General features: G+C 40.7%; 1 protein-coding gene across 1 annotated transcript in view; it reads right to left on the bottom strand.

The window, feature by feature from the left end:
• col11a1a (collagen, type XI, alpha 1a) overlaps positions 1-20,740 on the bottom strand; it is a 118,384-nt gene that overhangs the window by 73,879 nt on the left and 23,765 nt on the right. Inside the window, 16 exon segments of the mRNA XM_084325885.1 lie at positions 2,422-2,466; positions 3,148-3,201; positions 3,626-3,670; positions 5,338-5,391; positions 6,312-6,356; positions 7,096-7,149; positions 7,945-7,989; positions 8,106-8,159; positions 8,774-8,818; positions 10,879-10,932; positions 13,031-13,084; positions 13,469-13,522; positions 14,402-14,455; positions 17,113-17,166; positions 19,542-19,598; positions 20,537-20,620. Of these exon segments, the coding sequence (XP_084182011.1) occupies positions 2,422-2,466; positions 3,148-3,201; positions 3,626-3,670; positions 5,338-5,391; positions 6,312-6,356; positions 7,096-7,149; positions 7,945-7,989; positions 8,106-8,159; positions 8,774-8,818; positions 10,879-10,932; positions 13,031-13,084; positions 13,469-13,522; positions 14,402-14,455; positions 17,113-17,166; positions 19,542-19,598; positions 20,537-20,620 (852 nt within the window).

A 20,740-nucleotide genomic window follows, 5' to 3' on the forward strand; every position in this document is an offset into this window, starting at 1 on the left:
GTTACAATCAATTCAAGATATTCATATAGGGCTTTCTCAGCTATCATATGTTCTTCTGAGCGTTATAAGAAATTATGAATATCTTTATATTCATTTGTAGATGTACACCTTAACTAATTAAAGTGTCAGCCAAAAGTCTCGTTTTCCCCACCAGCCTCTGTGGATCATATGCATACTGCCATCTGGTGGCCAAACTGTGGAACAGCACCACAAGGCACTTTCCCTTTTACTATACGTTTGAGCTTAAGTAACATGTTACTACATTTACCTCAGTAACGATGAATTAAAAGATAATCCTTTTGTTTGTAACACTAATGCACAATACCGCATTCTCCATTATGTTTCCCCCTGAACTCCCCCCAGAGGGAGTTCCACAAATCATGTTCAACCCAGATTCGGCTCAAACAAGGGACTAAACACGTTTCACAATTATGCCACAATAATGTGGCACACCCTACCCACAGCCGTAAAAAAATTTGAATCCCTACCCACCTTCAAAACCGCTCTCAAAGAGCACCTACGGGAGGCTGCAATTCGAAACTGGCCCCCGTAAATGTCCAAACCCCCCCCCCCCCCCTCCCTATGCTTGCACCTTGCACCTTGTATGTCATAAATATCATTATGAATTGAAAATGAGGGACCCTGATGTAAACAAGACGAAAGTCTTTCTCTGGTCTGCATCCCCTTAACAATTGTGTGTATTGAGCCGTACTGTATTGTACCCATTCTACAATCTGTTAATAAAGTTTTCAATCAATCAATCAATCAATACTTACAATTCCATTACAAACATGCAATATTTGAACATTTACTTCCAAGATCGAACGGCCGTTCTTGGATTCCACCGGTCGTGAACGAGTGAAAAGGGCAAAAATGACTTTCATCCTCTCTTTCTGTCTCTTCTGCCTCTCATTTCTCTGCACCTCTCTCTCTCTCTCTCCCTCTCTCTCTCTCTCTCTCTCTCTCTCTCTCTCTCTCTCTCTCTCTCTCTCTCTCTCAATCTTGCTTTCTCTCTCTTCCAGTATGTCACCTGTCTGTGTCTCTCTAACGCCTGATGCATTATGCACACACACACACACGCACGCACGCACGCACGCACGCACGCACACACACACACACACACACACACACACACACACACACACACACACACACACACACACACACACACACACACACACACACACACACACACACACACACACACACACACACACACACACACACACACACACACACACACACACACACACACACACACACACACACATCTGTGGCAAAGCGCATTGCTTATTCATAACAAAAGCTCCCCACCTCAAAGAACTCCTGATACAGTATAGATATTTTCAGAGGTATTCTATTCCATTGCTAAGAGAACAGCGTTGGCCCCTGTTTATTTCCTGTCAGCAACTGTATTAATAACAAACATTGCAATGGGAAATACAAACAGGCCTATTCAGAATATGAATGTTGTCAAGTTAGAAAAAGGTTCATTATTCACTGAGGAAACGGACATAAATACAGCCAGTGGTTCTGAGAATTAATACCCCGGATCACGCGACTCTATCAATTTTAACACAAACCTGTGCCTGCCACGCATATCAACAAGCTTAAGTCTGAATGAGATGGAGCAGAGCTAAGAGTACACTACTGCATACTGTAGATCTATCTATATCTGAATGAGATGGAGCAGTGCTAAGAGTACACTACTGCATACTGTAGATCTATCTATATCTGAATGAGATGGAGCAGTGCTAAGAGTACACTACTGCATACTGTAGATCTATCTATATCTAAATGAGATGGAGCAGTGCTAAGAGTACACTACTGCATACTGTAGATCTATCTATATCTGAATGAGATGGAGCAGTGCTATCTATCTATCTATCTATCTATCTATCTATCTATCTATCTATCTATCTATCTATCTATCTATCTATCTATCTATCTATCTATCTATCTATCTATCTATCTATCTATCTATCTATCTATCTATCTATCTATCTATCTATCTATCTATCTATCTATCTATCTATCTATCTATCTATCTATCTATCTATCTATCTATCTATCTATCTATCTATCTATCTATCTATCTATCTATCTATCTATATATCTATCTATCTATCTATCACATGGTGTGTATTGCTCAATATATATATATATAAATATACATAAATAATGCAGATAATGACATCCTCTAAAATGATTCAATTTGTATGAAATAGTTAATAGTTAATACTATTGCATAGTAAATTTCACAGTCATGCCAACCAGTATAATGAATAATGTAGGACCATCTCATTTTGGAATGAAATTCTACAACATTAATTTGTCCAGCCATAATGATATAGGAATACAGAGGTCCTGTCTGTGACCATGACCAGAGAAATTATATCTAGACACATTTAGTCTCACTACCTTCTCTCCCTTTCCTCCCTTCAGACCACGGACACCATCGGCACCCTGTTGGACAAGAAGACAAGATTGTTACCAAGTCCTACCAATAGAATAGAATAGAATAAAACAGAACATAACGGAATAGAACATAATAGAATAAAACAGAACATAACAGATAATAGAATAGAACAGAATAAAACTGAATAGATCATAATAGAACATAAACAGAGCAGAATAGAACAGTATAATAGAATAGAATAGAATAAAACAGAACATGATCACAGAAAAGAGTAGAGCAGACCATGGTAGAATAGAACAGAACATAATATAACAGAATACAATATAACAGAACAGAATAGAACAAAACAGAGCAGAATAGAACAGAAAATAATAGAATATAATAGAATAAAACAGAACAGAACATAGAGTAGAGCAGACCATGGTAGAATAGAACGAACAGAATAGAACAAAACAGAGTAGAATAGAACAGAAACGTATAGAATAGAATAGAATAGAATAGAATAGAATAGAACAGAATAGAACAGAACAGAACAGAACAGAACAGAACAGAACAGAACATGATCACAGAACAGAGTGGAGCAGAACAGAACAGAATAAAACATGATCACAGAACAGAGTGGAGCAAAACATGGTAGAATAGAACAGAACAAAATAGAGCAGAATAGAATATAACCATGTTTTTTTGGCCACACATGGACGGACACTACTGTTTGATGCCTGTCTTACCTTGACACCGCGAGGACCAGGATAGCCTATTGGACCCTGTGGACCAAGCTGGCCCTGGAGAGAGAGAGAGAGAGAGAGAGGAGAGAGAGAGAGAGAGAGAGAGAGACAACACATGGTTGTTATGTTGCACTGATGGGAGACAGGATGCATACAGTAGCATACAGTAGGTGTCCACAAATGTAAATGTGGCACTGAATGAATTAATTGATCTTCTAATGTACCCAAAACTTAAAATCAAGATAAAACGAATCAATCAGTCACTAAAGCAATCAATTAGTAAATATGTCAGCTGATCAACCAGTCAATCATTGTCTGTCAATCAATTGACCAATAAATAGATTGAACAAACAATCAGTCAATCAATCAATCTATTTGTTTCAAATGTGTCAATCAACTAGTCAATCATTGTCAATCAATCAATCAACCAATCACGCAGTATGTCTATCTATCTCTACCAATATATACTATAGATACTTACTAAGGCTCCTTTCTCTCCAGGTGGTCCCTCCTTGCCAGGATGACCCTGCAGCAAAGTCACAACAAACAGACAGTTAGACATGGAGTGGCAGCTCTCAAGTCTCCCACTGCGTGGCTAACTGAGATGGAACATGGCGGCCATGGTTGTGAGGAGCTCAGTGGGAAGAGTGTCTGGGGTCTCGAAGCTCATACTGTATACTGTTTATTGTGCATTTTTAGTATACTACCTCAGAACATTTTGGAATGTACCCATGTAGAAAGTATACTAGGCCAGAACATTTTGGAATGTACCGATGTAGAAAGTATACTAGGCCAGAACATTTTGGAATGTACCGATGTAGAAAGTATACTAGCTCAGAACACTTTGGAATGTACCCATGTAGAAAGTATACTAGCCAGAACATTTTGGAATGTACCAATGTAGAAAGTATACTAGCTCAGAACACTTTGGAATGTACCCATGTAGAAAGTATACTAGCTCAGAACACTTTGGAATGTACCCATGTAGAAAGTATACTAGCTCAGAACACTTTGGAATGTACCCATGTAGAAAGTATACTAGGTCAGAACACTTTGGAATGTACCCATGTAGAAAGTATACTAGGTCAGAACACTTTGGAATGTACCCATGTAGAAAGTATACTAGGTCAGAACACTTTGGAATGTACCCATGTAGAAAGTATACTAACTAGAAATGATCGTATGTATTATCGTATGTATTCTAGGTTAACTATAAGTCTTGCATCATAACATTGGTGTTAAATGTTGAATTATGTGTCAGAAGCATAGATGAAAGACATGGAGTACATTTCATAATATGAAACATCTATAGTAAAGTGTCCGTCGGGTAGAATATCCGTGTGACAAAATGACCACATTCATTATGAGAATATCCCGAAGCCTTTTCACTTGGGTGAGTGAGGTGTCAGTAGGATGCCATGAAAGGAAATGGTAGAATGTATTACAGCAGTATGAGCTTTCAGTCATCGCCGCAGTAGAGATTTCAACAAACACTCAGCAGCAGCAGCAGCAGCAGCAGCAGCAGTGTTTTCAGGCCCATCGTGTCCAGTGCCTTTTCAGAGTGACGGCGCCGGGAGTCGCTCAGTCCCAGAGTTGCCCCGGGCCTCACCTCTCTCTACATGTATATATGGCAACCTTTCACTTGCACACCTGGCACATCCAACTTGAGGTGTGAGGTTGAGACAAGGGCAGGGAGGGCTGTAAATCAACAGGCGTTATAGCCCCAGGGGGGCCTCGTCTCTGCCTGACCCCACAATACAGTACACACAACGCTGTCATCCTACCATTAACACAGCACTGGTAAGAGAGATGGACGCACAGGGAAAGCCTGAGTTCATGTTCAACGACATTTGCGTTGTAATTGCGACAGGAGATTATGTTCAAATGTACTGCCAAAAGATTCACGAGGGCACGATTCTGTGTAGTGTCCTAATTAATAGTGCTGTCATTCATATGAAAAGGGGCATAACGGTTTTAGGGTTGATCGTCCAGACTGCGTCCAAGACGAATAGAACAAAGCAATGTTTCCACCCGGAGAATTGTTTTGTGTACCTCGAAAGGTGTGTGCTTGTGCCATACGGACATTTCACAAGAGCTTAAGAAGTTTGAGCTCAAGTGCAACATCACCAAGACTACCGTCAGCCAAACCATGAGTCCAAAACTGACTGTAATAATTCAAAACACATAACGTACCGGAGGCCCGTCAGCTCCAGGTAACCCGGCCAGCCCTGACCTGCCCTGAGGTCCCTGTGTACAGAGAGAGAGAGAGAGAGAGAGAGAGAGAGAGAGAGAGAGAGAGAGAGAGAGAGAGAGAGAGAGAGAGAGAGAGAGAGAGAGATAGAGAGAGAGAGAGAGAGAGATGACATGAGGCCCAAAGGTCACAACAACACCAACAACTCAGTACCTGAAACCACGTCCACAGCATTCTATCATTCTACTCCGTTTCTATCGCTCCACCATGTCCATTATGAAAAATGCATTCCTGTGTGTGTTTTTTTTGCACACATCAATTACTATAGGAATTCACTATAGTGAATCCCTGTAGAAATTACCATAAGTAATATTTCTATGGTAAAACCACGGGAACGCTTAGTGATTCACCTTAGATTTCTATAATATTCCACTTCAGAAATACTACGGTGAATCACTACGGTATCTCTGTGGTGAATCTATAGTGTGTACGAAGGAGTACTATAGTATACTATACTATATATCACGACAGTGTTTCTGTGTTAAATGTCTATATGTGTACTGGGTTATGTAACCCAGCCTCCCAGATCTATAACTCACAGTAGGTTCACAAGAGTTCAGATATTTCACAGCTTAAAATGTCCCTCTCTGTAGGTGAGGAGGAACAGGTAGCATTGATCATAAATTTATGTCATAAATGACATACATGTAAGTTTTTTTGTTACGTATGTTTGTTATTTAACTCCTCAATGGAGAAATGGAGAATTTAGCATGACGGTGTTGCGGTGGCGTTCCGATATGAGTCAATATGGCTTATTGAAACACACGTTGATTAATTCAAAAGAACAGCGTCCTCGAACTTGTAATAAATCTTGATGGTTTACACTCAAAACAACTGGACAGACTTGCATAACGTTTTTCAGTTGGAACAGTGAGTTTGAAAACTGTATTGTACTGCATGGCTCATAATGACGTACCTTTTCACCAGGTGGTCCGATGGGGCCTTGAGGCCCGGGAAGACCCTGAGAGAGAGACAATAGACAGACGGCGTGAGGGTCTGTTCCCATGGCAACCATGCACACACGCTCACACACACACACACACATACAAAGATACACATGCACACACACACACACACACACATACACACACACACACTCACACATACACTTGTGGAACAAATATTGGATGGACATCTGTGTGTGTGTGTGTGTGTGTGTGTGTGTGTGTGTGTGTGTGTGTGTGTGTGTGTGTGTGTGTGTGTGTGTGTGTGTGTGTGTGTGTGTGTGTGTGTGTCTTTTTCTGTCTCCAGGGAAAAGGGGGAGAGATGGTGAGGAAAGGAGAAGCAGTCTATATGTAAATGACCAGGTCTCCCAATATTTCCTCATATTTTGATATGGCATATTGGTGGGGTGATTTGAAATTGTAAAAAAAAAAAAAGATAGCATTCATTCAAACAACTGTGAAGGTAAGATACAGACATATGCACTGTTGTCTCAATATTGTGACAGTATACAGTTATGATATCGGTGCTGCTCTGCTGTGTGTGTGTACGTGTGTAATAATTCGGGGTATGTCTTTGATTCACAGAACAGTACTACATAACAGATTACGAGTCTAAAAGGTAAATGTGTACGACTACCGAACTGTCCGACACTATCTCCACACTCAACATTCAGACTTCATCGTATGCACATGGACACTCCAGGCATCCTTTTGTCTAAGGTGGAGAAAAAAAGGGGGTTTGTTTGATTTATTCACCTGTGTTCCGGGAATGCCCTGCTGACCGGGTGGGCCTGGCTCTCCCTGCGGCCCCTGGACACAAGAGAAGAAGGGTGGAGAGATTTGTCAACATGGGATCTCTGAAGGAGGTATTGACATTTTATTTTTTTTCAATTTTATTTTTATTCTCATTAATTTAATTTGCCTTCATAATACTACATGTACTGTAGGTCAGTAGACAGGACTACAGACTGAAAGCCTCTAAAGGCCAAACCACAATGAAAAAATGTTGAGACATGTAGTCCACATTGGCATTTGTTGCCAACTTGCTAACAATTATGACCTTTTATTGTTTTAGTGACGTTCTACTTTCATCAACTTTGATTTTGAAAGCTGTAGCCTATCCAATGAAATATGATTTGTTTTGGAATATTATTAACTATTTTGTTAGAATGTTTATTAAAAAACACCCTATGTTCATGTAATCGTTCCGATACGTGTTACTTTAATCTCTATATTGTGAATTCTAACATTTCATTTTCTGTCATATTCTAAACTGAGTTTAGGTGGGTTTACCCTCCACTACATCCCTGGGTTTATCCACCTCCCGTTTCCTAAAAAGTAGCAGATATTCACTACATTCCCATCATATTTTACGAGCTGGGTGTTTGCTCCTATCCTGCCCTTAAAAAATGTTTTCCTCTTAGGCGCAGACCTTTGAACCCCACAGCCGTGAAGACTGAAAGAAGTTTACACCCCTGTCCTAAAACATAGTGTCATAGTAACTGTCATCTGCAGCTCAAAATGCTCATTATACCACAAAACGCTTAGCGCTTTGACTGTTAATTTTCTACTGTGCCGGTGAGAGGAGGTGGTGCCGTTTTGTACCATGTTTCCTTTGGGACCGTGAGGCCCGTCGACGCCAGCGACACCCTGGAGGAAACAGACACAGAAATAAACAGTCAAATATCATAATCCAGTTTATCAGTTACACCGGAAGTGATGTCAGTATAGGGAAGTGATGTCAGAAGAAGTACTGTTGTACGTACAGGCTGTCCAGTGGGGCCCGGAGGACCGCGTGGTCCCAACAGACCTCTAGGACCCTGGAGAAGAAGAAAGAGAGGGTGAGAAGTGAGCACTGTTGACTGTATCACTCTGGTACAATAACACTGATGATAGCTCACAGAGTGTGAAACAATGGTTGCTATATAAGGTAATTCTGCCCCCTGGTGGATACATGTGTGAAATACAGATTAAAACAAAATGCATGGATGTAGGAACTGTATCTAATCAATATATCCAGCTGTTTTTCTTTTTGTTTTCTTTATGTTCCATAATTTTCAACCTGCGATAACTCATCTCCAGATGATACAGATTCAAATATACAGATATTTATTTCATATTTCAGAATCAGCATGTATTATATATGCCTTACTGTGACTGTAAACAACACACGTTATTCAACAGAACATGGTTAAATATGAGGAATAAAGACACAATAGAGGTATTGGTAGACAGCTGGCATTCTGCCCGCACAGCATAATGTATAAAAAACACAACATGTACTTGGGAGTCAATCAACGTGACTGATGATAATATAACAGGCTACATACAATTCTGCAAATTATACAGTACTTTGAAATAGGAACACAGATTGGTGAAATACTGTTGCTCAGAAGAGCATGAAGAAGTACAACCAATAGTAGACAAGCCTTACGCTCTCTCCAGCCAATCCCCGTGGCCCGATCTCTCCATCCTCGCCCTTTAGAAAAAGAGAGGGAAAAGTTGGTGTAAATTAAATGAATGGAAGTCAATCACAAGTCCATGAATAACACCCACCGCTATAAGCTACACCCACCCCCTCCAAATGTACAGTCTCCTCCCCACCGTATGTATATACTCTCTCCCCACCGTATGTATATTTCTCTCCCACCCACCCACCCCCTCCTAATGTACAGTCCCCTCCCCATCATATGTATATACTCTCTGTCAGGATCTATGGGTAACAGTACTGTATATTTGAATATCGTATATGTCACAAATGTAACAGTACTAAATACCTGTATGTCATGTATGTCCCTATGCCATAAATGTCATGTATGTTGTGTATGTCATAAATGTCACTATGAATTGAAAATGGGGGACCCTGATGTAAACAAGACAAACGTCTTTCTCTGGTCTGCATCCCCTTAACAATTGTGTGTATTGAACCGTACTGTATTGTACCCATTCTGCAATCTGTTAAATAAAGTTTTCATCCATTCATTCATTCATTCAGCTTTTCCGAGTGTTGCAGTTGGTTTGGTTGAGTGGCTTAAGTGTTAAATGCAATGTAAGTGCATTTTATTTACTCTAGCTTTCCAATACACTACAGTGGTGTACACGTCCATCTGCAGCCGCACCGCGTGCCATGCTGCTAAATGCTGTGCCATGCTGTTAATCTACATAGTAATGAATGTATTCTGTAGAACCTGTGTTTTAACGGACCGGTTGGTTGATGAACCCGCATTAAATGTATCTCCTATTTAAATCAGTTGCCTCGAAGAAATTGATGCATGCGTTGGACCAGAAAGGCACTGCGAAAAGCAGTGAGTTTGTTCAAATAAACATGGAAGTACATAGGCAGAGATAGAGAGAGAGAGAGAGAGAGAGAGAGAAACACGTTTTCTCAGGAGTGACCAATTTATTAGCGCGACCAGGAGATCATTTTAGGTAGGTTTCATCTATATAACAAAACAAAACAAAACAAAAGGAAGCTCTGCTCAGGAAAAGGTCAGGGTTCATGTGAAATATGTGTTCTGCTGATTAGTTAAACGATTAGTATAGGGGACACAACTGATATTTAGACCGGTGCGCTCGTGTAAGCTATATAGGGTCAGGATCCAGAATGGATCACAGACCTTGTTCTGGTTTCTGGTGGATCTCCACACACAACAACAGTAGCCATGCGTTTCAATGAGTCACATGATGAGGAGGGAAAAAAACATCATTCGGTTCCTCCAGACATGTACAGTCTGCTGTCTATGGTACAGTAGGTCTTGTTCCTATGAGGTCCTACTCTACTTGGTGTAATGTGCAGTACTATACACTGTGAAACTACAGTGTGCCAGTAGTACTCAGCAGCATGATACACAGAAACATAGAGCGGTTGAAGGCTAGGGAGAACAGGTGGGTTTTGAGGCGGGATTTGAAGGTGGAGAGTGTGGGGGAGTCTCTGATGGACTGAGGGAGGGAGTTCCAGAGTCGGGGTGCAGTGCGTGAGAAGGCCCGATCACTGTGAAACTACAGTGTGCCAGTACTCAGTATACACTGTGACACTACAGTGTTCCAGTACTATGTATACACTGTGAAACTACAGTGTGCCAGTACTCAGTATACACTGTGACACTACAGTGTGCCAGTACTCAGTACATACTGTGACACTACAGTGTGCCAGTACTATGTATACACTGTGAAACTACAGTGTGCCAGTACTCAGTACATACTGTGAAACTACAGTGTGCCAGTACCCAGTACTGTGAAACTACAGTGTGCCAGTACCCAGTACTGTGAAAATACGGTGTGCCAGTACTCAGTACATATTGTGAAACTACAGTGTGCCAGTACCCAGTATATACTGTGAAAATACAGTGTGCCAGTACTCAGTACATACTGTGAAACTCTGTAAAAGCTGTGTATCTGCAGAGACTATTATTCCAGTCCATGTATTGTGCTTGTGTTTCTGATGCTGGGTTCACATCCAGTAGTTGGCGACCACAGGGTCCTAATGTGATTCCCTTCCTGAATCGATCATTGGGGGGGGGGGGGGGGGGGGGTACTTACTCTCTGTCCATCCTCTCCAGGGGCACCAGTGGGTCCGAGTGGTCCTGTCTCTCCCTGAGATAGATAGATAGATAGATAGATAGATAGATAGATAGATAGATAGATAGATAGATAGATAGATAGATAGATAGATAGATAGATAGATAGATAGATAGATAGATAGATAGATAGATAGATAGATAGATAGATAGATAGATAGATAGATAGATAGATCGATAGATAGATAGATAGATAGATAGATCGATCGATAGATAGATAGAGAAGAGAGGGGATGAGAGGAGAGGAGAGGAGAGAAGGAGCATTATTTCCAACAGTCCTGTCTGTATGACACACTGCTCTACCATATTGTTACAATAGCTAGAATTAATATAGAATAATAGAATAATGTTATAATTAGGCCCTAAACAGACAGGATACAAATAGACCTGCCCTTTTCAATGACTGTCTCCCATTCTGCTTGCCAGCAGTGTTTCAAGACCACTCCAGTTGAGACCAACACAACACTTCAAAATCAACTGAAAACCAAAAGTGGTTGAGTGGCTGAATGGAACAGTATTATGGAACTATATTCTGAGACAGGGGTTATAATTGTGTGGTAAAAACACACTGAAAAACACACTGAAAAACAATGTATGGCTTCTTCTTCTTCTTCTTCTTCTTCTTCTTCTTCTTCTTCTTCTTCTTCTTCTTCTTCTTCTTCTTCTTCTTCTTCTTCTTCTTCTTCTTCTTCTTCTTCTTCTTCTTCTTCTTCTTCTTCTTCTTCTTCTTCTTCTTCTTCTTCTTCTTCGTCTTCTTCTATACTAAATCTAATAATAGAGGGGGCTTTTCTTTTAAGCCAATCTGGGTCTTATCACACGACAGAAGCAGTGCTTCGCCCCCTACGCTTGAAAATATTGAGCTGGTTTTGTTTCTCAGACAAAAATAATACTCTCTTGTTCTCGGGGACTCTAGCCTGTTTGTTAGTCTTTGTGTGTATAAATATCACTTAATCCGCTGGAATCAATAACAGCTAACAGACAATTCTATTGCTGGATAAGATCAGTTGTTGGATACTGATCTTACAAGAGGAGAAACTGAGAAGAGCATGACAGAGTCTAGGATGATCTTGAATGTCTTCCAAACAACGAGCCACAAATAACCCGAGCAGACACCAGATAAAACGAGTCAATATACTAGTATAATATTGCACATCTCAAATTGGTACAAATAAAGGCAGGAAAGTTGAGAGAGATGTCTGGATTCCATCGATGGATAACTAACGTCAACTCTAGAAGTGAGCGAGTATCAAAAAGGAGGTGTTGAAATTGAATCTCATAATCAAACTCAAGTTAGTTCAGAGCCCATGTGCTAATGTGTATTTTGACCTTAAAGGCCCAATCCATGATCCAAATGTTAACAAAATGGGCACCACCAAAAATAATAAATAAGAATGGAGACATGTTTACTTTCTCTAGTTCATCGACTGAGCTCTTGACACAAGGGCTTAATACTGTATTGGTTGTGGTATTTTGTGGCTGTAAAATGTGTCTTTATATTGGTGATGTTTGTAAACACCGGCGTAAAATGGAGCTATATTCTGATTTACAATGATTTAGTATTTTTTCCAAATGGCGTATTATCGGTATATAGATCAAACTCTTACTTGAGAATGTATGTGAATATACCACAACATACAATATTTGGGCCATGAATCTATGAACTCATAACTTTTCATTCTCCTCAGTCACTTTCTTTGCGACTTACAACTTGTTTAATTACCATCGATGTAGTATAATTTCCATGCAGTTTTAAAAGAGCCTGTAATTTTATGCACATATATTCTTGAAGAGATTGACTTATTTGACTATATCAAATAAATATAATTCTAATTATTTAATGATTTTTTATGTTTTTACAAATGTAAAAAAAAAAACATCAAAATGCAAAATTCAAAACTCATCATTAACTCACACGATTACATAATATTTAAAAAAAAATTACTTGACTACATTGAAAGTACTCGGCCCTTAATTGACCTATATCAAGTTTGTCAGAGGAAAGCAACAGTTGTGATTGGAGGATCAAGAAAAGAGGGCAGGGATTTGAGATCTCGTCTCCCAGCTTAATACTTGTTAATAATCTGCTGTGGCCAAAGGTCATCAATTGTACTCACCCTGTGGCCCTTCTCACCAGGCAGCCCAGGAAGCCCATCAAAGCCCCGGTCACCCTGTGGAGAGGAGGACACAGAAGCTACGGTCACTAGGCCCCCCATCACAGAGACACAGACGGAGAACCATACATGTCCGTCTTGAGATGTTTCTACACAATTAAGTCACGTCTTCAAATCCCCTTATCCATGGACACGACTGTACGTAACATTTGATTGTTAGCGTACAATCGTGGATTAAGACAGCCTCCGAGGCTGTGCACTTTGAGGATGTGTAAGATATGACTTGAGAATGGTTTGGATGGACATTTGTAATCACGTTTATCCAAGTCAAACTCATTGTGGACTGCAGGAGTACAGCAGGAATCACATGAACAAAGTTTGGTTTTCACTTTGATCTCAGTTGTGAGTCAATGACGGCTTGTGGGACGTCACGTGTCGTACCTTGGAACCCGACTCGCCAGGCATTCCACGGCCACCGTCGGCTCCGGCTCGGCCCTGAGGGAGAGAGAGAGGAACCATGACAACTGGTTAACAGACAGCGTATCATGACTCAGGATTAAGTGCAGTCGTATATGAACCATCTGCACTGGTTCGATGAACGACAGCCATAATGAAAGAGTCCTAATATCAAATGGACCACACATTTTTCAATACTCTCTGTAACATTAGTGTAGCAGAGACGAGCATTTGCCTAAAAGCCTAATAAGCCTAATACCTCCCTTGGCCAGGGGGGGGTGGGGTTCCCCTTTGGCTGGCCTGTAGATGTTTCATTAGGTAGGTACTGTATTGGTTAAAAATCAAACTAATATTAAATGGATCCCCGGACTTGTCCATTTGATACAGGCTTAACTGGCTCACAGTCAAGCCTGATTGTTATTCTAATTTCAAACGTATGCAAACTCATGTTTCTAGCAGCCAATCTGGTCGAGACATTTGGTCCGAAGGAGTGACAGCCAGCCAATCGTGTCCCACGTCCACTGCTGAAGTTCCCCTTTTGGCATTTTCAGACGGATTAGCCGTTTTTTGCCATTTGATCCATGAATTGGAGGCACCGCAGGCATTTAAGTGCATATCAACCAATTGTTTGTTGGATTGGAATAAGCCTCTTGGATTTTGAACTGCGAGCACTCACACACACACACACACACACACACACACACACACACACACACACACACACACACACACACGCACGCACACACACACACACACACACACACACACACACACACACACACACACACACACACACACACACACACACACACACACACACACACACACACACACATAACCAACCACACACATAAACAACCACACACATAGACAACCACATATACACACATTGGAATACAGGTCAGCGAGTTCACTCACCCTCTTGCCAGCTTTCCCCACCTGTCCCAGAGGCCCCTGGACGCCCCTAGGGCCCTGAAACAGACACATGAGTCATCACTTACTGGTCAGACGTGTCGAGGGCCCATCGGTGCAAAAAGGTCAAATCTATAGATGGCTTTCTACTTTTCTGAAATCGCTTGTGCGGTCATTGGGCAACAAGACTCTTATATCAAAACTAGTGCTGTCAGGCGATACATTTTTTTAATCTAATTAATTACAGGATTTGTAATTAATCTAATTAATCACATTTTAATCGCATAACCCTTTTAGGCCTGATATTTTATATTCTATAATCATATTTCAAATTGCATGTGTCCGGATGGCAGAGTTCAGTACTGTATCTACAAAACCTTCTGTTTAATCATCTTCCCTTTATTTATTTGCTTAGATTTTTCAGGTCTGGTCAATTTTAGCATGGTGTTAATCACAGTAAAAATAAAAGAAAAAAATAATTTAATTGATATTCTCATTTGGTTCATTACAATTTGCTCAAGCCTAGTAACAGACACAGTATTTCTGACATTTGGAATACATTCCCTGAGATCCATAGATGTCCCTAGAATCAGATACCAAGAACATGCAAATGGACCATTAAAATAAAAATAAAAATCTACGGTTTTATGGAATGAATGAGATTAAAAAAAAAAGAAAAATGTTTTAAATATTATATAAAAAAAATGTTGTGAGTTATTCATTTTGAGTTAATTTTCATAACGCGATAATTTGCCGTGTAATTAATTAATCTAATTAACGCGATAAACTGACAGCCCTAATCAAAACCTATGTGACTGGACCGTGCCGACCGAGCGTAGCTTCAGTGATCCGGTGGCCCAACCGTGTAACTGCGTCAATAAACAGTGTTGGCAAGTCACAGCGAATACAGGATTGTGATCAGTATGAGCAATATTTCCTTAGTAGATTTTGTTAAAGGGTTCAGATTTAATTTGTTACCCCTAGCTCATAGGTGTCAAACTCACGGCCCGCGGGCCAAATGCGGCCCGCCACGTCATTTGATGTGGCCCCCCAAGAGCTCAGGTAAAAAAATAATAAAAAAAATAAAAAAAATAAAAGATTTTTTTTTTTTACATTAATATTGGGTTAAAAGATAGCAGTGTTAAAATAATTGTGGGTTAATGCGTTAATAAAGCTTTAACTTTGACAGCCTTAGTTATTACACATTCTTACACATACATGTATGTTGAACATCTGAGGTATTGATGAAGTAACAAAGGAAAAAAGCCAAAAGCACTTACTCCTCAGACATTCTTTGACAATTTTACAGCCCAAAATACAAAAAATATCCAGGCGGAATAGGTAACAAAGGGTTGAAGAAATATTGTCTGAACTGTCGGATGCAAACTGGCTGTGTGACATAACCGAGCATCTCGCTCAATTGAATAAGAAGCTGTAGGGACGCAAACAAGTCCCACCCAAAACTTGACCAATATAGTTGTGAACTGAGACAACCCTTATTTTGTTATTTTTGAGTACAGTTACAGTTGTGTGTTCATGCAGACACATAATAGCAATTTCATTACGAATTGAAAATGGGGGACCCTGATGTAAACAAGTCGAAAGTCTTTCTCTGGTCTGCATCCCCTTAACAATTGTGTGTATTGAGCTGTACTGTACTGTACCCATTCTGCAATCTGTTAATTAAAGTTAATTAAACTATCTTCCATTAGTTGGATGTATGGCCTCTGCAAGGTTGTGTGCAGCCATTTGTTTTTGTAACATCTGCTACATCTGTCCCACGTGTTCTTTGCAGCTCACAGTTGTTAGTTCTGCCCCTCTTGACTGTGACAAAAAGGTTTTGAACAAACTTAATGTCATAGCTTGTATTTGATGATATTCTTCTTTGTTATTTACTTGAATGGTTTGATCATTGATTGATGGAGTAATATGGGGTTCTGATAAACTAAAATTATTTGTTAAAATAACATAAGCTAACATATATTTTTACATTTATGCAAATGCATATGCAATATGTATAACTTGAATAAGTAATAAATACAGAAACAACATGTTTAACAATATGTAAATGTGTAGCTACATTTATTTTACATTACATTAACATTTATACGGTCTTTGGCCCTTTGAGGGCAACCATAATGCTGATGTGGCCCTCTGTGAAAATGAGTTTGACACCCCTGCCCTAGCTAGTCTGTAAATGCCCTGAGATAAATGCTGAAACCTACTCCACAGCGTAGCCCAAGTAGGTTTAGTATTCTTTTCCCAAGGCTAATTCGGACCGGAGCGCAGCCCCATTGATTTTTCATTTGTTTTGAGGCTAACAAGCTGGAGCTGTGGGTATACAGTACGTAGAACAACATGGATTATGATGAGAAAGGACAAAATTCTGAACATACCCTTTAATACATGAATAATGTAGGCTGTTACTTTAAGAGGAATGCATTGTGGGAGGTGTATACTGCCCTATTATTGGTAGCTTAATTGGCAATTACCAACTCATTTGCTCCAAACCACAAATAGATGTGTGCAATTTACTGCATGATAAATCTTTTTAATTGGTTGTTCACTGTCCCCTTTGGCTTTTGGCCCCTTGGTTATGCATCTCTGTTATGGCACTGCAGAGAAACCCACCTTTAGTAGCCATTCCTCTATGTTTTTAAGTGTCAGTGTGTCAAGTTATTTTTGTTTGTTTGTTTGTTTGTTTGTTGGTTCCTTACCTGAGGACCAGGGTCTCCACCTTCACCTTTAAGTCCAGAGGAACCAGGCACACCCTACAGACGGGGAGGGGACATGGATGAAGTCAATTCACAAAGTTCGGGCATGCAGACCCTGAAGTAATAAGAGAATGAAAGTCACACAAGACAACACCAGATGGCGCTGTGTAGCCAACAAAGATGAGCTGTATTTAAGTGACGTGTATAGAGTATCATGTACACGCTTGCTTTCGGTATTGATTAATGGATGTGCCGGGTGTTAAAGATAAGACAAGACTTATGACATGCGATTCAGACTCCAGCTAAAGGTAAATCTGCCCTTTCATCCTATCCGGAAATAAGGAGTGATATTTTGGCCATCATACAGTACAGTCATACATGGACATATGGAGACGTGTGCAGTATGCTCTGAAGCTGGTGTTAGGGAAGGAAAGCGCACAGATAAAGTGAAATACTGCATGGATCTAAGTGTATTCTCCATTCAGCATACAGTGATACTGAAATAATGTTTTCCCAAACGGGACAAAACAATGTCGTCCTTCTTGTTACTAAACAGCTCTTTCCCCACTTTGCGCCACTGAGCTCCAGCGATCAACTTCTAATCATACTTATGTAAAAGGTTTAAAAAAAGGTTCAGTATCATATTGTTGGTAGCCTGAAATTGAAGAAAATATGGGGGCATATTAACATAATTGGATACTTTTTAGTATACTTAAATCTATAAATTGCGCGACTAGATTGTGGGTCTAGGCAGATATTTGTAGCCCTCAGTCTGTCTACACACAAACAAATGATGCAAAGCTAGTGATTTGGCAATTACAGACATTTCTTTTTCATTGTAAAGAAAAAAGCGTGACCGTCTCAAAGAGTCAGGTTTTCAAACAAACATCCCACTTAAGGACGGAAACCATTTCTGAGGGGTACTTTGGGGACAAACAGAATAGCCTTGAGTTCCTTATCTTGTACATTGTTTTATTTCTACTTTAAGACTCTCATCCCCGTCTGTAAGCCTTGCGAATGGGGCATAATTTACAGGCTAATTCCTCCAGTTCTTGTTCAGTGCCTCTGCTTGCAGATACATAGTGGATCGTGTGTCAACAAGCTCGGTAGAAAGGGGGGCCGTGGGGTTAGGGGTAAGCTGAGAGAAAATGACTGTGAAATGTTCTTGTCAGTTAGAAGCACCAAGGTAGAAGGGAGGAATACCACGGACATTAAAACCACACTACAAGATCTGCTAAGAGACCAACTACTCACAATGGGCCCATTTTCCAAAACATTAAAGAATTTATTTCACGTTACATTTTAATTGTTTGTTGAAAAATATATTTTGGAACGGAACTTCCAGATCACCACGAAAATGTAATATAGAAGTTACAAATGCAACATAGCAACACGACTCACCAAAGCCAAGGATGTAGGATCTAAGGCTTTCCCCTCAGATACTCTTGGTCTGACACAACAAATATAGCCTAATTGTTGGCCTAAACAAGGCCACGCAACGCTGCAAGGATATCTTTCAAATGACATGCTGAAATAACCATCCGAGGATCCTAATTCTGAAAACCATGGGAACAACTAATGGTTTGGCATTTACTTGGAATCTATTGGTATTGTGATAACCGGTTAGGTCTCCGTCTGTTGTGTGCGATGTGTCAATTTAAATGAAAAGTGTATTTGGTGTTTTGCTGCGTGTGCCAAAGAGATACACAGCACTCCTTTGTACCAACAGCCATCGGGCTGCACAATGGCGCCTGCCCGCCGTAATGACCCTAGTCTCAGCCAACTCGCTGGTTTCTGAGGCCCGCAGCAGGACTCCACCATACCATACCACCTATACCCATGGACCGTTTTATACATACAGATATACTGCTTTTGCTATCGTATAGCTATGCTGTTGCACTGTTTATCATATTGTTGCTGATGGAAGAAAATCTTGTTACTCCAAAAACCCAACTTTTCAGGAGATGAAAAAAACGAACACAGATTTGAGCGTGAATAGAGTTACGAGGTTTAGACAGATGATCGGTTTAATGCTTTCCTATTGTTTAAACGTTGTAAAACCACACACACATATGGAGGATGATCTACTGAGTTGATTTATTAAAAAAAATTAAAATTAAAATTAAAATTGAGTTACAAGGTTTTCTTCCGCCAGTGACGATATGGTACATGACATACAGCTATAACGTTTGTGCTTTTTAATTGTGTCACGTTCATTATACTGGTGATTCTGTTCTTTAATACTATGTGCTTTTATTAGTACTTTCTATTTGTGTTCATTGTATTCTAATATCGTGTGAGATTGCACACCTGAGAGGCTGTACAGGTAGACGCTAAAGGCCTATGTCATCATCTACTCAGGGCTCGTTCAGTCGGGTCTGGTCTGTGTGATTGGTATTAAAAAGAGAAAAAACATCAATAGTGAGACTTACCACTGGCCCGGATCTTCCTGTGAGACCCATTGGCCCTGGGGGTCCCCTCATAGCCAGCTATGGGAAAACAGATCACCCAAAGTTAAAGACCCCACACGCAGACAAGAACTATGGCTTTATTTACCATAATATTATACCACATTTATTGTCTTGATACTGCCACCCTGCCAAATATATTCTTCAATATCTAAATTCTATTGCAGATTAAATCCACTTAATTGATTGAGTTGAAAGTGAATTGAGCCCAACTTTGGTCCAAACCTTCTCACATGCTCACTTACTGCACCAGTTTCCGTGTTTCCTTTCCTGTCGTGACTGTGTGTGTGTATGTGTGTGGGGGAGTAACCAAAGTGTAACATGATGACACAGCAAGGACTCCTCCGACTCAAGGCCAAGCCTAATTTCTATCTCCCCCCAACCTCCAACCCCCCCCCCCCCCCACACACACACACACACACACACACACACACACACACACACACACACACACACACACACACACACACACACACACACACACACACACACACACACACACACACATACACACACACACACACACACACACACACACACTGTCCTCTCCTACACCTGTTGGCCCACCCGTGAGAGCTGCAAGCCCCCCTGTAGTATTATTAACAGTCTCTCCGGCTCTGTCCATCTGCGTTCAACTGTTTTATGTTGCTCAGCTCACTCGGCGTGTCTCATTTTAACCTCGTAAGGCCAAGGAAAGGTTTGTGAAACACCTGACACACACAGGTACACACACACACACACACACACACAGGTACACACACACACACACACACACACACACACACACACACACGACGATGACACTTGCACAAACACCTACAAATGGCAATAAAATGCTTATGATGTTTACATACATACACACAAAACACACACACACATACACTCCACCTCACCTTTCCAGCCCCCCTCCCCACCATGTGGCCCTAGATGCCCCCCCCCCCACAGCCCGGTCTACTTACTCTGGCCTGGGAGAGGATAGCCTGGGCCTGGGCCTCCTGGGCGGAAACCACGGGACCCTTCTCACCGTCCCCTCCGAAACGGAACTGTTACACACACACACACACACACACACACACACACACACACACACACACACACACACACACACACACACACACACACACACACACACACACACACACACACACACACACACACACACA

Source organism: Notolepis coatsorum (genome assembly GCF_963971535.1).
Source record: "Notolepis coatsorum genome assembly, chromosome: 12".
Classification (NCBI taxonomy): Eukaryota; Metazoa; Chordata; class Actinopteri; order Aulopiformes; family Paralepididae; genus Notolepis; species Notolepis coatsorum.